The sequence below is a fragment of the Dipodomys ordii genome, unplaced genomic scaffold, assembly GCF_000151885.1.
Source record: "Dipodomys ordii isolate 6190 unplaced genomic scaffold, Dord_2.0 Scaffold47, whole genome shotgun sequence".
Lineage (NCBI taxonomy): Eukaryota > Metazoa > Chordata > Mammalia > Rodentia > Heteromyidae > Dipodomys > Dipodomys ordii.
In genome coordinates this window covers 3578112-3595046 of record NW_012267263.1, presented here as the reverse complement: position 1 = coordinate 3595046, position 16935 = coordinate 3578112, and the positions used below count along the sequence as shown (strand labels likewise).

Sequence of the window (16935 nt, the reverse complement as noted above, 5' to 3'; positions counted from 1 at the left end):
GGAACATACCTTTAAAACAGGCAAGCAAGATTTGGGGGGAAGGACCTGTCTCAAGTCACTCTCCTATCATGAATTCAAACACAAAACGTCTAGTTTGAACCAATATTGTAAATAGTTACTGAAGCCACCTCTGGCTAATCTCCACAAAAAAATCAAAAGGTGTTTCTACTAGGCACTGGTGGCTCATACCTGTAATCCTAGCTGAGATCTGGGGATTGCAGTTCAAACCCAGCCAAGGCAAGAAAGTCCCCTTGAGCAAAAGAGCTCAGGGACAGCACCCAAGCCCTGAGTTCAAGTCCTACAACCAACAACAACAAAAAAGGCATTTCTATTTTACAGAAGAAAAAAAATTGAGAACTTGTCTGCCACACTACAACTATAGTGAATTTTTAAAAATGTATTTCTAAAGCAGAAAAAAAAAGCCTCCTATAAATACACCTAAAACTTAATGTCCAAATATTAAATGTTCCTTTTTTTTTCTTCTTTTGAGACATGGTCTATGTTGCCAAGGCTGGCTTCAAACTCCTGGGAGGATCCTATGTGATCCTTCCACAGTGACTTCCCAGGTACAACTACAGAAGCTATTACTATATGCAGTTCCATTCTCTTCCTTTTTCTTTTCCTTCATTTCTTTCTAAACTTGACAAGCCAGAATTTATTCAACAAGAGCCATGGAGATAGGTATAGTACCCACTGCAATGTCAGGGAGATTGAAATCAATAATCAAGGCCAGAGATTACTCAGTGGCACAGCCTTTCCCTAACATGCATAAGACCCTAGTGTTAAATTCCTAACACAACAATCAAGATCCAACCAGCCACACACTGCGATTTGTCTTTTCTCACTTCCCCCTATGATTTTCCCCCCTCTATTTGCAGTTTATTTAAAGAAACCTGGTCTTTCATTTCTAGAACCATCCCCTATTCTGGATGTTGCTGCTGTTATCCCCATGAACTCTTGCTTTGAACCTGATCCCTCAAGACTTCAAAGTTCCCAAAGCACTTCTGGCAAGGCCACTCTGTCCCCTATGACGCCAAGAGGACTTACTACCTTCCAAGCTGTTTACACATTTTACCTCTTGAAACCACACAAAGTATCTTTTCTGTAGGTATAACCAACCACAGATCATGCCCATGGTCACATCAAATAATGGAGCCAGATTCCACAGCACATCCTTTTCCCCTGTGCCAGGTGGTCTCACTCATCACATTATGTAATTATTATTATTATTGGGTGGGGGTGTGTGTCTAACTGTGTACGTGCTGGTATTGAACCAAGGGCTTCATACATGCTAAGTACACTACCTTTGAGCTATATCCCCAATCTTTTTTTGTGTGTGCCAGTCCTGGTCTTGAACTCAGGGCTCAGATGCTGTCCTTGGGCTTGTGTGTTCAAGAACAGCTCTATCACTTGAGCCACAACTCCCACTTCTGGCTTTTTTCAGTTAACTAGAGAGTCTGCCCAAGCTGGTTTCAAACTCAGCCTTCTGAGTAGCTAGGATTACATGCATGAGCCACCAGTGTGCAGCTGACTCTATTTTTTAAAATAACTTACTTAGCAGTGCTAGGAATTAAACCCAAGGCCTCATGTATACTAGGCAAGACGTCTACCACTGAGTTATATTCCTAGTATCCAATCTATTATTATTAAAGACTGCAGCAGTTACACACTTTTAAGTTGATGACAAGCTCATATTGAAAAATAGCAATTTACAATATACAAATCACATATGCCTACCCCAAACAACAAAAGACTAGCCACCTATGGGAGGAGCCAATGCAATGGCTAGTCTTTATTGTGAAGAAGAAACTTTACAGCACATTCTAAGAACATCAGTATGGGGTTCAGTGGCCCATCTAGTGGGATACCAGCTTGTAGTGGCTTCCACAACCTGGGCATCGCTGAGTTTCCCCTTTGTGCAGCCAGAACCAGATGACAGTACAGTTGTCTTCTTCACCTGAAAGGAACAAAGGTTAACTGAAGGTCACACAGCTTAAAAAGGGAGAGTTTCAATATTAATCTCCTTCCCTCACTTATGATTGTCAGTTCAAGCTCTTTCGTCCTCGAACAAAGAAACTGCAGGCTTGACTTTACCTATGAGTAAACTGAATTTCTTCCAGGACTACCAGGAAATTTAAAAGCAAGGTCCATACCAGTATGCATCCTTCTATGCATAAGAGAAGTATAATCATAAATATTATCTGGATGACTATTTCTTCATGACTCATTTCTGGCCATTTTTGTGGCTGTTCTACATATCTTTTCGATAAGATGATCTACTCATGCATGATAAGGCTTCGGAAGACCAAAACCCTTAGAACTCAATTACATATACATACCCAAAACTTTTTCCTTTTTTTGGTTGTGGGACTTGAATTTGAGGCCTGCGTGCTGTCCCTGAGCAATTTTGCTCAAGGCAAGCTCTACCACTTTGAGCCACAACACCACATTCAGGTTTTTAGGTGGTTAATTGGCGATTAGCATCTCACAGACTTTTCTGCCCAAGCTGGCTCTGAACCAGGATCCTCAGCTATCAGCCTCCAGCATAACTAGGATTACAGGCATGAGCTACCAGCACCCAGGCTCACACAAAACTCTTGAAGCAGCATCCTGTATAGCTAGGATTACAGGCATGAGCCACCAGCACCCAGGCTCACACAAAACTCTTGAAGCAACATCCTGTATTAAACAGAAAATAGACATGAGGTACTTACAAATGCAGCCCACTATCCTCTTGTTGCTGATGGATGGAACCAAATTAGGGTCTTCCTTGGTGCCTGCAGCTACTTTGGGGGCCAATATATTGTAAGGGTCCTGGAAAAAAAGAATTGAGCAATTAACGCTAAACAATCTCTGCCCACCCCCAGCCTATAAGTACAGGGTGGCTTTTCCTACAAATCAGGTTTCTAGGATCATATGCTCCCATGGAGACACTACTGTTTATCCCACCCAAGACCGCGGGCTCCACAGAGGACATAGCAGAGAATCTGTCCTCACCTGTCCCTTTTGCCTGGCCATCATGATCTCCCTTTCCAGTCCAGTAGCCTGATCCTCATCAGTAGGAACACCACCTAAAGGAATACACGTGACCAACAGACATGATCATGATTTAAACACACACACACACACACACACACACACACGGAATCGGTAAACGTTCGCGTTTTGGTGAACTCATGGCGCTCTTTTAAAAAACCCACTGATAACTCATGGTCCTCTAAGTCATAATTGCCTAGTGGCAAGCGTGGCGGAGAAGCGTGATGGTGCTCCAACCACCGACACCATTTTTCCCGTTTGTTTTGTTTTGATCAAGCCAACCAGAGCCCCTTCCGTTTGGGGTGAGCAAAGGTTTACGGGACCGTTAGGCCGGTCCGGTACTAGCGGCGGCCCCGGCCCATCAAGGTCACCCAGCACCCTCTAGTTAGGGCACGGTCCACAGTAGGGTCGGCTTGGCGGCGGCGGCGGTTGTTGCAGCCCGGAACCACAGCGAGAGCCGGTGGGGCCGAGAGTTCTCGGGGCCGGGAGCAGGGCAGAGGAGCCCGGGGAGGGGAACGGCCGACCCCATTTTGCCGGCCCACCACCCACCACCCAAGGGGCCCACGACGCCGGTTCCGGGCGCGCCCGACGGACCAAGTACCTCTAGACGCCATGGAGCGCACCACAGGCGCTCCATTGGGAGCACGGGCCTTTAAGGCCTGCGCGGCCAGCGCTCCGGCTCCGCGAAGTAACCTTGAAGCCATAGCGCCCGCGACTAACAGCTGCAGTTCCGGGAACACGCTCGGGAGCTGGGCGGGACTTCCGGGGGGCGGGCCTGGGTCGCCCCTCAGTGCGTTTCCGTTTCCTACTTCGGGGGCGCCTGGCTGTTCACGTGGCTGGGCCGGGCTTGGTGTTTGGTGCCTGCCTGGTTTCGCCTGTCCCCCGCGGCTAGCCATCTGCTGGATGACGCGCGGTGAAGCGCTTTCGGCCGCTCCGTCCCAACAACGTTGTGAGTGCCTTCGGTTTGACCTGGCAGTCGAGCCCGGTAAACAGAAAGATCTCCGTCTGGACACTTAGCTGGACCGCAAATAATACAGACCTGGAGTGAGCGCCGGAAGACCACTGTGTTTGTGGTTAGGATGGGAAATCGGGGTCTGTCCCGCCTTAACTGCAGCTGGGACCCCAGGACCTCCCGCAGGTGTTCCGTGGGATGTGGCGGCCCGGGCTGAGCCTTCAGGGCTGGGCCCGGACCCTTGCAACTTAAAGCCTGCGGAGATGTTTGTTGATGGGGTGTCCACGGCCTTTGGGGATGTACATTGACGAGGTGTTCAGTGGCTTCAGGGATGTGTATAGAAGGGATGCTCCACTCCATGAGGCGATTAGCCGAGGGTAGAGAGGAGGGGAGGGGGAGGAAGGATAGTTGATTATGGAAAGCAGAGTCAGAACTGACCAAAGAGTTCTCTGTAAAGCAGTAGATATCGTCCGTAGCTCCCTTTGGCTTACAAGTGTGCAAAACTTGGCCCCTTCCCTGGGCCCTGTCTCTTTGTTCATATTGTCAGTAGATCCCTAAAACAATTTAGCCACATGCAGTTTAGCCTTTTCCTTACCAGGTGGAAAATCCCTTCAGTTGTACTTTAATGCTTGAATTTTCACATTGCCTTACTGAGCCCTGGTCTATAATAGCATCAAGTAATTTTTAGTAAATTTATTTCTTAGAGAGCATATATAGGCCCAAGCTGCCTCTGACCAAAGAGGTTATTTTATTTGTCTATTTATGCTGGTAGTACTGGGACTTGAACTCAGGGCCTGGGTGCTGTTCTTTAGCTTTATTTGTTCACTGCTGGTGCTCTACCACTTGAGCCACAGTTCCACTTTTTGGTTTTTGGTGGTTAATTGAAGATAAGAGCCTCAGACGCTATTGCCTAGGCTGACTTTGAATCTTGATCCTCCTATCTCAGCCTGAGTAGCTAGGATTGCAGGCACAAAGAAGTCAGTTGAGGCAAATTGAAAAGGACTGCCATTCCAGTTGTCCCTATCTGTCCTAGGTAGGTTATGCCCTAGGAAGAAGAAAGCATTGTATTTTTAAAGGGCAACCACAGATGTTTATCTGTTAATCTTGTCCTTCCTGAAGTTCTAAGGTGATTGTGGGAGAAGGCTGAGGGAGGAGATTAAGAGGCAGAGGGATGTAATAGACTTAGCTAGGCCAGTTCCCAGGGACCTCCTCCATTATTAGGGAAATCTATATGAGTGAGAAACAAGCCTGAACTTAATTTCCCACTGTATAGCCTGGAATGGATGGTTATATTATATGGTGAGGCAGCAGGAACAATCTACCTCCTTTTGTTTCATCATTGTCTCTGCCAAAACAATAAAACTTTATTGAGAATATTTTACTTTATAATATTTAGCTGTGAAAATAAATACATATTTCAGTAAGTCATAAGGAAAAGACTTAGTGGTAGTTCTTTTTTTCCTTTCTCTAAGCCAGTTTTTCAACCTCAGCACAATTAACATTTTGGTTATGGAAGTTCTCTGCAATGGGGAGAAGGTGAGATTGTCCTGTATGGGTTATAGGATTTAGCTGCTTTGCTATTAGTACTCGCCCAGTATGATAGTATTTGCCCTGTCTCTTGGGGGCAAAACAACCTCAGAGGCACTTCCCTTTTGGAGAAGGAGAAAAGTACTCTGGATCCTTTCAAGCAGTACAGAGGACTCCATCTACTGGGGACAATAAATCTAAGTGAGGAGGGAAGAAAGGAAAACCCCTGGATCTATACCGGTCAGTACAAGGAATTTACTTTTTTGAAAAAGAAATAATAATACTTACCATACAAAGGCCTTGTGAAGCAAGTGAAGGAAGACCACAGAACAGGCGGAGGAAGACCATCTTTCTGCAGATATACCATAGGAGGCAGAAGGAAATCCTCAACCTCAGGAAAGTATGAGACTTTTATGCAATAAACTACTCAGAAAAAGCTGGAAGTGGTACTGAGGCTCAAGTGGTAGAGTGCTCAGCTTGTGCAGAGTTCAGGGACAGCGTCCAGGGCCAGAATTCAAGCCCCAGGACCAGGCAAATAAAAATAAAATGAAGCCAGGTGCGGGTGACTAACACCTGTAATCCTAGTTACTCAGGAAACTGAAATCTGAAGAACGAGGTTCAAAGCCAGCCCAGGCAGGAAAGCCCGTGAGACTCTTTTTTTTTTTAGGAATAAAAACATTTTATCTGTGTATTCAGAACCATGGGACTCTTTATCTGCAATTAACTACCAGAAAACTGGAAGTGGTGCTGTGGCTCAAGTGGTAGAGTACTCACCTTGAGCTGAAGAGACCAGGCCCAGAGTTCAAGCCCCAGGACTGACAAAAATAAAATGAAATGCAAGTTACTGAAGGTTGCTTTTTTTTTTTTTTTTCAGTTAACAAAATATTTTGTGCGCATCCCTCCATAGTAAAGCCTATTGAAGCCGGGTGCCGGTGGCTCACACCTATAATCCTAGCTACTCAGGAGGCTGAGATCTGAGGATCACAGTTCAAGGCCAGCCCGGGAAGGAAAGTCCATGAGACTCTTATCTCCAATAAATAACTAAAAAACTGGAAATGGTGCAGTGGCTCAAGCAGTAGAGTGCTCGCCTTGAGCTGAAGAGCTGAGGGACAGCGCCCAGGCCAAGTTCAAGCCTCACAACTGACAAAAACAAAAACAAACAAAAAACCTATTAATCAGAAAAGTACTCTTTACCTGATTTAGGTAACTAACCTCTATATCACCTTTATAATTAAAAAAAAACTATTGGTCAGGCCAAGTGGTAGAGGCTCACGCCTGTAATTCTATCTAGTCAGGAGTCGAGTCTAAGGAACTAGGTTTGAAGCCATCTTGGGCATGGAAGTATGTGAGACACATCTTCAATTAACCACCACAAAAACTGGAAGTAGAACTCTGGCTCCAGTGGTAGAGCACTAGCTTTGAACAGAAAAGCTAAGGGATAGCACACAGGCCCTGAGCTCAAACTCCAGTACTGGAAAACAAAACAAATCCATAAAGATCTAATTTATTATATGCTTGCTGCATAATATTCCCCACTATTGATGTATCCAGTCATTCCCCCTTTAATAAATATTCAGATTTCTAAGTTTTGTGATACTAGTGGTTTGAACTCAAGGCTTCACACTTGCTAGCCAGGTGCTGTACCACGTAAACCAAGACTCCAGCCCTGTTTTTTGCTTTTGAGGCATATTTGTGATAAAGCCCAGGCTGGCCTCAAACACCTTCTTTAGCCTCCAGAGTGCTAAGCTTACAGGTTGAGCCACCACACCAGAGCAGATTTCTAGTTTTTTGTTTGTTTCTGCTTCAGTGCACATCTACAAGTCATACAGCCTTATAGTCCAGAGCTTTTGTTTCTGGAGAATAGGAACTATGAGTGTGTGTGTGTTAAACATAATTTTTAATTTTTATACCTGTCCTGCCCTGAACTCCTTTTTGCTCAAGAATAGCATTACCATTTGAGCCACAGACTACTTTCAGCTTTTTTCTGTGATTAATTGGAGATAAGAGTCTCAGGACTTTCCTGCCTGGAGCTGGCTTTGAATTGTGATCCTCAGATCTCACCCTCCCGAGTAGCTAGAATTATAAGTGTAAGCTACCAATGCCAGCTTTGGCTATTTTGCTCATGACTGGCACTCTGTCTCTCTCTCTCTTTTTTTTTTTTTTTGGTCTGTTATGGGGCTGATTTTTATTGAATATTATGGAGATTATATAAAGACCTTCCCATAGCCCAAGGCTGATCAGTTTTCAAAAGCAAGTAAAACATAGTTGCTGCCTTGAATCTATTATTGCAAGTAGCAGGCTATGAGGCAGATTCCACAAAGCTTAAAATAATGAAATCAGAAAAGAGTCTTTTTTTCTTTTAATACCAGTATTGGAGGGTGAACTGAAGCCCTTTGACTCTTGCTCAACTTTCCCAATCACAGTTGGTTCTCTACCACCTGAACCACACCTCTAGTTCTGGTTTTTGGTTGGGGGGGTTGCTGGTTAACATAAGAGTCTCATGGATTTGTCTGCTCAGGTTGGCTTTCAACCAAAATTCTCAGATCTCAGCCCCTTAGGATTATAGGAGAGAGCCACTAAACACCTGAAAAAAAGGGTCTTAATCTACATTTCTGTTTCCTCAGGAACAGCTTTGAGCTCCAGTGGTCCCAGAAACCCTGAGAATTATGGAAAATGTATGCTGGACACTTTTTATATTGTAGTCAGGTGAGGTAGAATACCACTGCACATAAGCCTGCTGATCATCAGCCCAGGGTAGCCTAGACCCCAGGGCCTTCTTTGGAGGCCTGAAGAAAACTAGACAAAAAGTTTGTTGGGAGCCTGGACCTTTTCAAGTGAAGAACTATTTTTAAGCAGATGGTACAAATCCATAATGGGTCACCCATCAGCATGGGGCCCGGCTGTAAGTTAGATGAGGCAGACATCTTATTTTGGTGGAATGGGGTAACAGTAATGGTACCTCCCCAAACCCACGACTTTTTTTTTAATCCACTGAATCCCCCACACTCTTTCTGGGTATGAAGTAAGTATAGTTACCCCTCCCTAGTAATAGTATAGTTAGTAAGTATAGATAGTTACCCCTCCCAACAAGGGCCATTTTGCCAGTATGTGGCCAGGTGGAGCTGCTCCTAGTATATGGGTTGGGGGCAGACTAGGTAGAGCTATCTGAATTGATAGAGGAAAGCCCACAAGCCATCTTTAAATAACAATACAGAAGGGGTTGTAGCCAGATGTCATGATTTCTGCACAACTAGAAAGGAATTGCCCATCTGGTAAGAAGTCGATGTCAGCCCCCTGACCTTTTATATATCTGATTAATGCCTATTTTGTGTGTAACCAGTTTGTATTAAAACCAAGGTCTCCCCTCTCAGGATCCGAACTTTTTTCTGGTGCTAGCCTGCTTCACATCGCCAGCAATAAACTCCTTCATCCTCTCTAAACAGTGGTCATGATCCCCAAATACTCACCTGGGGAATCCTGCTCCCCTATCTCCTCTACACCCTACTACTTCCTCCTCTCCCTCCTTCCTCCTCTTACCCCTGATGGGGAGGCCATGAGTCCCAGCTTCCTAAATCAGCACCTCACCAAAGCACGTGGAATAGGTGAGGGCTGTTTATGGCAGGAGGAACTTACAAGGGATGGTGGGATACATTGACCAGCCTATGTACAGGGTAGGATTGGCGCTGGTGAGGGCTGTGCTAAGGCAGCCAGGGTGCACAGGTGTGAGACAAAGGCCCGCCCCCTTGCCCCTCCTCCAATCCCTGCCAGCAAACCCAGCTGACAACCAGAGGACCTAGAAGTCCCTTGATTTGGGAGTGGAGGACAGCCCACCAGGCAAAGAGAACAGAGAGAAAAGGGGGTGGGGGTGGGGCTCGGCATAGCTGTTGGAGAGAGAAGGGAAGGAAAACAAGGACTGGCCAGCATTGATCTTGGTCTGGGACAATCCCCTGCTTCTGTGGTTTAACTATGTCACTGGCATGTTTCAAACTGAGTTGGGTCCACTTGCCTGACACAACAGGTCCCCTTCCCAGCTTTTCTCATAATCTATTGCTTCTTCAGCAATATTTCCCAGCAAGTAACTTTTCTGGAAGCAGTCAATAAAAAAAGTATGGAAGACTGCAACTGGGCACCTTATTAAACCTCTCTGACAACACATCTATTTTAAAGATCTTTACTGGCTTTTCTCTGTAGCATTGGGCAGCAGTTCAGTGTATAAAATAAAGTGAGATAGTTGTAAGATGAATCCAGTCAGCAAGATACAAAGAAGCCACATTTTGAGAGGTAAAATTGGGAGTCTTTTTAGAAGGCCAGCCACTGTAGGGAGTTGACTCTTGTCACAAGACCTGCAGCCTGGCAAATACACTTTAACATTGCCAGAAAACCAAAGCCATGAAAGTCAGAGAGGAAAGAAAGGGCAGAAAAACAATACCAACAAACCAGATCAGCTCTAATGTAGAAATAAAGTGGGATGTCAGGTTGACTGGGAGGAGCACCAGGAGACATGGAGACAGGAGGCGTGGCCCCTAGCTGGTCCACGCCTAAATAGGATCAGGAGCTTGAGAGTTCACAGCCCAATACCAGCAGGTCCAGTAGTCTATTGTCCAAGTCCCTGTCCCTGCCTCCAGGAATTTCAGGCACACCTATCACCTGAGAGGTGGGACTTGCCCGCCTCCACCATAAAGACAATATGGTGCCAGTTAAACCCAATTCCCTATCATCCACCACATGGCCGAGATGGTGCTGGTTAGATTCAGTATCCCTACTTAAAGCTGAGCAGAGGAAGCTAACTTTATAAGCAAGGGCTGAAGAAAGCAGAGAGAACAAAAAGTTTGGCTTCAAGGTTCCTTTCCTTATAGAGTTAAGACAGAAAAGAAAATTCCTTAACATGCTTGGTCAAGTAAAGGTTGTTGCTGTGAATTTCCTAGGTTCTTCTTCCCTTGTTTCAGCTACCCCAAAGCTGGGATTATAAGTGTGTTCCACCATGCCCAACATAAAATATATACTGTTAGGAAAAATGGAAAGGAATAGGCCAGACTTGATCTTCAACAGACTAGGACTGTTTATTAAGGTAATACAACAAGGGATACAACCAGGGAATGAAGGTTGTGCTTGGAGGCGGGGTAGAAGCTGGGTTATATAGAACTTTGGACAAGGAATAATGGCTTTAAAATCAAATAACCTTTAGATCTGGTGAGAGGGGTTTTCTGGCCAGGCTCACAATGGAGTGTTCCACCTGAGGTGGCAGAAACTGGTGGTCAGGCCTAGGGAATGTCACACCTGCAGTCAAGCGCATCTATACACACATGTTATTTTGCCTGACACCTATATGTACCTGAGGTGAGGTAATGTGGTGGGGGTAAATCAATCCTTCACATACTATATGCTAATAAATGATAATTACATGAAAGGGAGAATACACAAGAATAAAATAACTGAAAGTGTCACTTCACCAAGCTGACATTTGGAACAATAAGCAACCCTTTGTCTGAGATAACCTGGGAAAGAATAAGGCCAATTTGCCTAAAGTCAGCCTATCACTGATTCCTATTCAAAAAAAGCCAGGTCAGGGCTGGGAAGGTGGCTCAGCGGTAGAGCACTTGCCTTGCATGCCTGAGGCCCTGGATTCGATTCCTCAGCACCACATAAGCAAAAAGAAAAAAGCCAGAAGTGGCGCTGTGGCTCAAGTGGTAGCCTTGAGCTGAAGAGCTGAGGGACAGCGCCCAGGCCCAGAGTTCAGGCCCCACGACCGGTGGTGTAATCCCAGTACTTTGGAAGCTTAGGGAAGAGGACTGTGAGTTCAAGGCCAGCTTCAGCTACATGTTGTAACGTGTCCCAGCAGTGAGAAACAGACAAGCCACCTGTTGAGAGGTCCAATTGGGAGTCTTTATTAGAAGGCCAGCATATGCAGGTGGACTCTTGTTGCAAAGAGCTGTAGCCCCCCAGTACACTTAGCACTGTCGGAAAACAGCCATGAGAGCCAGAGAGGAAAGAAAAACAGAAAAAAAAAATACCAACAAACCAGCTCCAATAGAAAGCTGAAGTGGGATTCCCTGGTGACCAGGAAAGAGCTAGGACACCGGGTACAGGACACAGGACACGAAGCATGGTGTAATCATGTCTTAGCTGGTCTGGAATTAAGTAGGGTCAGGTCAAGGGGTAGGGTCACCGTGAGCTTGAGAGGTCATGACCCAATACTAAAGCACACAGGTTTAAAAAAAAATGAAAATAAGCCATAAATTTTCTGGAATTCCAGTGGCAAAAGACATTTTTGCCCATTGCATGATAGAATCACATGGTCAATGCTAGAAAAAACAGACAACACCAAACAAAATCCAAGGCAAAACTCAAAACACAAAATTTTTTCCAACAACAAACAGAATTTCTTGTAGATAACCAAGATCTAGATAGCCAAGAACAGAATTATGTTTAAACATCTTTGCTAACAAAGCACATTAGATGGACAGTCCTCCATTTCCAAGGCCTGTGAAGAGATAACAGCAACTTTGTTAGCAAGGTACATTAGCATCTAATGGACCATTGAATGCCTTCTAAATGAGTAGAAGAGGGGTAAGCTTGGTGGAAGGGTAAGGGTCCAGTGAGGCTAAACCCTTAACCCATCATGTGGCCAAAATGGCAAACTTCTGAACAAGTCATGATGGTAAGAAAATTTGGCAGAGCCTTATTGAATAAGCAAGCAGACAGGCAGACAAACAGAAAAGGAGACGCTCTAACAGAGTGTAGGTGCTCTTGAGAAAAGAGAGAGACAGTTTTAAATAATCTCCAGTCCAGAGAGAGAGAGAGGCAGGGAGGGAGGGAGAGAGAGAGAGAGGAGAGATTGAACTACAAGAAAAATTGCCTTTCTAGAGGAGATAGCTGGGAGGCAGAGGTGAAGGTTGACAGAGTGAGTTTGCTTAGAGAGACAGGAGAACAAAGAAAATTGTAATGTATGGAAAGTCTGACCATTTACCATTTTGTTGGTAGAAATTGTCCAAATCTTGCAATAATATTATGGGGTCAAAAGTGCTGTATCAATTGGTACTAAGGCCAAATTTTGAAGCAGTTAAGTTTTTAAATTTTGTGATCATCCAATTGATAAGAGGCCAAATTTTTGCGCAGACAAGTTTCTTTTGATTTTATATCTGGTTTCAAGCCTAGAATGGCTAACCTTTGTAAGGGAACCTAGAGGGGAGTCCCTGGGACCCCAAAAGGTTGGACTATTGAAGCATTTTGGCTTGAGTAGGAGAATATCTAAAGAGCAAAGAAGATAGTCTAAGAGAGTATCCCAGAAATGCAGGCAGGAAGTCTAATGAGGACATGGAGGGGGAAGAGTCCTGGAGGATGTGGAAGGGTGAAGTTCCAAAGGATGAAAGGAGGAGGAGTCCTGAAGGACACAGAAGGGAGACATCACATAAGGTGTAGAAGCGGAGGAGCCCCGTAGAATGTAGAAGAGTCTGCTGACTGTTAATAGGTTACAATGGAAGGCATCCCTGTCCACCCAAGTTTCTTTTAGAATGAGGGTCAGATTCCCATTTCAGGCATCCCCAAATCAGGAAGTGACCAGCCAGGACGCATAAGAGCCCTCTGGCATGGTGCCATGTCTGGAGAGACAGCAGAGGGCTCGTAGACACTCACCAGACATAGAGAAGAAGGAAGTCATAGTCACTCACCGGATGTAGAGAGGAGACAGTGTGGTGGATGCATAGCCAGCAGTGGTAAAGGCGAGAAGTCAGAAGTGGGGTTCCTCTGGCTTTCAGTAGTTTGGTCTGAGGAGGGGCAGTCAAGGAGGTAGATTGGGCCTCGGAAAGAGAAGAGGAGGGGATCTGGAAACTCCTGACTCTGCCCCTTCCCAGATTTTCAGCACCAGATGTAAGGTTTGCTGAAAGGAAACTGCCACATGATTCAGGCAGAAAAGAGTTTATTGGGGGGAGAGTATACTGCCAGCCCACACAAGATGGAGGCATGCGGAGAGAGGAAGGGAAGGGAAGAAGGAGCACAGAAGGAAAAAACAAAACGACTTTTGGTGGGATTGGGGTTAATATAGGAAGAGAGGAGGAGGAGGAGTGGCCAGAGTGGATGCAGCTATGACCTCAGCATCTGGGAACCTCCCATGGTCCAAAGGAGGTGTGACCGGACAGTCCAGGGGATGGATGTGATGTCCTTTCAGCTACAGAGAAAGTGGAGGTAACTGCCCCCAGGCATGCCAGTTACCTGTGTTATGAGTGCTGGGCAGGGGCTTATTGGGAAGGTGCCACATATGTACCCAGGAAAAACAGTAGGGAAGTGTAAAGTCTGCCCCGGGCCATGCAGGCCCCGTACAGATACCTCCCTACCTCTTGGCTAAGTTTACACAGACACTGACATACACACATAGGTGCAGGCACACACATACATACACACACAAACACACTGTGCACATTAAGTTTTACAGCACACAAAAATGAATTACAGAGCTGGGTGCCAGTGGCTCACACCTATAATCCTAGCTACCCAGAAGGCTGAGATTTGAGGACTGAGGCTCAAAGGCAACCCAGGCAGCAAAATTCGTAAGACTCTTATCTCCAATAAACTACCACAAAACAGGAAGTGATGCTGCGGCTCAAGTGTTAGAGTGCTAGCATTGAGCTGAAGAGCTGAGGGACAGCGCCTAAGTCCAGAGTTCAAGCCACATGACTAACAAAAGAAGAAGAAGAAGAAGAGCCATAGACTTGGAATTCCAGCCATAAGATGACATTATTTTTCCCAATATTTTAGAACCATGTGGTCAGTGCTATAATAGGTAACACCAAACAAAAAAAGCAAAACCCAAAACATTTTACAATATGTTTAGACATCTTTGCTAACAAAGCACATTAGATGATCAGGCCTCAGTTTCCAGGGCCTGTGAAAAGAGGCAGCAACTCGTTAGCAAGGCACATTAGAATAAATGGGTGGAAAAGTAGTAAGCTTGGTGGAAGGGTGAGGGGCAGATGAAGGCAAACCCTTAACCCACCATGTGGCCAAGATGGCAAACTCAAAACAGCCAATTTTTGAACGAGTCATCATGGTAAGAAAACTTGGCGGAGCTTTATTGAATAAGCAGACAAGCAGAAAGGAAGGGGCACCCTCTAACAGTGTGGGTGTTCTCAAGGAAAGACAGAGAGAAGGATAGATTGCACTGGAAGACAAGGGAAGTTACCTTCCTAGAGGAGATAGGCCAGGGACAGGAAGAGGTATGGCCAGATGGGAGAAAGGTATGGCCACACTGGATCCAGAGGTGACCTCTGGGCCTGAGTTCTCCTATGGTCAGATGGGAGGCATAATCAAGGGCAGCCCAGGATGTGACCTAGCAGAAGGGAGCGGGGGTAACTGCTTCCAGGTGTGCCAGTTACTTAGGTAATGCAGATACTGGGTGGAAACTTAGCCAAGAGGTAGGGAGGCATCTATACAGGGCTTGCATGGCCCCAGGCAGACCTTAGAAGAAGGGGTATTTTTCCTGGGCACCCCTAACAGGCTCCCCTTACCTCTTCAATTTGCAGGTGGATCAATCCCCAGAACACAGAAAAACATACAAATAGAAAACAGGACAGAGAAACAGAGACTTACTTCTGGAAGATATCTGAATGACCGCACAAAGATTTTTGGATGGTAAGTCCAGCATCTGTGAGATAGCTGTCAGTGCAGCAGAAAGACCACGGGACCCTGGAATGTCTCAGGGGCACCTACCCGGTGGAGGTTTCCATCTGTTGGCAGCAGGCTCTCTGAGGCCATCCGCCAGTGGCTTCAAGGAACCCAGATGCCCTCCTTGGCACTGGGATCTCATTGGGGCCTCCAAAGTGTTGTACAGAAATTCGATGAGTGAGATACTGAGATTGAGAGTCTTTATTGGGAAGCCGGCATCTACATGGTAGACTCCTGTCCCAAAGACCTGAAGTCCAGAACAGAGTTAGCCCATAGCTTTTAAAGACAAAAACCACAGGCTTGAGATGGGACCAAGCCTTAATAACCTTAACAAAACTGTTGAACATAAAATAAAGCAAGCTAGATGTGGATACTTCTCTCTAAGAAAAGTGTTATACATAAGCAGAGCAGCCTATCCAGGGGAACAATAAGGGGCAATCAGGATCCCAATTATCTAGAGAAAGCGTAAGTTTCCTGGAGCTCAACAACTCAGGACATATTTGCAATCCAAAGAATGTCCTCTATAAACTCTGGAGTTTTCAGAAGGTCTCCATCTTCTATTAACTTTTATTTTTATTTATTTATTTATTTTTGTCGGTCGTGGGGCTTGAACTCTGGGCTTGGGCACTATCCCTCAGCTCTTCAGCTCAAGGCAAGTGCTCTACCACTTGAGCCACAGCGCCACTTCCGGTTTTCTAGTGGTTTATTGGAGATAAAAGTCTCATGGACTTTCCTGCCTGGGCTGGCTTTGAACCACGATCCTCAGATCTCAGCCTCCTGAGTAGCTAGGATTACAGGCATGAGCCACCGTCACCCAACTTTCTATTAACTTTTATTAAGATGCTAAGATGGCATTACTTAGCTCTAGTATCCTTCTTTCTTTCTTTCTTCTTTTTTTTTTCCTTTGTCGGTCATGGGGCTTGAACTCTGGGCCTGGGTGCTGTTCCTCAGCTCTTCAGCTCAAGGCAAGCACTCTACCACCTGAGCCACAGTGCCACTTCCTGTTTTCTGGTGAGTAATTGGAGATAAGAGTCTCATGGACTTTCCTGCCCAGGCTGGCTTTGAACTGTGATCCTCAGACCCTCAGATCCTCCTGAGTAGTTAGGATTATAGGCATGAGCCACCAACGCCTGGCCAGTATCCTTATTTCAATATAATGTTTTGTTATGTTGGGCCTCCCAAGTAGCTAAGGGTACAGGCTTATGCCATGGGTTGAGATGAACACATCAGAAGTGAGCACACATACCATATGGTTCCCCAGAACAAGGCCTGAGTCAAGACAGAAGAAGAGGGTATAAGGAGTCCTTTTTAAGGCAGACCTACTGGGGTTGTAACCTCCTTGAAGCATCCCCATTTGCCTAATCTTTGTGCTCCTTCCTAGATCCCCTGATTGGAAGGCAAAGGACCTAAAGGAATGGGAGCCTAAAGGAAGAGCAGCAGATCCTTAAAGTAAAAGGAAAACTTTAGAAGACATGAAGGAAGACAGATCAGTGGCAATAAAAGCTCTGGGCTTGTGTCCACACTCCTAAAGCAGGTTTTGACCCTGAGCTGGGCAATTGGCCTCCAAGCCTCAGTTTCTTCCCATGAAAAGTGATTCTAAGACTAGTTCCCTGTAGCCTGCTGGAAAGATCAATTGAGGTCACATTTCCACAAGTAATGTATACACTGTAAAGGCTTATTCTTATATGAGTTAGTCTCAATTTTGCCTGTAATTGCCTTTTCTCTTTATATTAAACTTTCCGATGGTGTTCATTAAACTGGAC

General features: G+C 45.5%; 1 protein-coding gene across 1 annotated transcript; it reads right to left on the bottom strand.

Moving 5' to 3' along the window:
* Nucleotides 1-1762: 1762 nt before the first annotated feature.
* On the bottom strand, nt 1763-3784 carry LOC105988216 (cytochrome c oxidase subunit 5B, mitochondrial). The gene is made up of 4 exons (XM_013019760.1): nt 3638-3784; nt 2998-3071; nt 2715-2814; nt 1763-1957 (listed from the first exon to the last, which is right to left on the bottom strand). Exons 1-4 carry the CDS (start codon nt 3738-3740, stop codon nt 1857-1859), a joined length of 378 nt encoding a protein of 125 aa, XP_012875214.1. The 5' UTR covers nt 3741-3784; the 3' UTR covers nt 1763-1856.
* Between the last annotated feature and the right edge of the window lie 13151 nt (nt 3785-16935).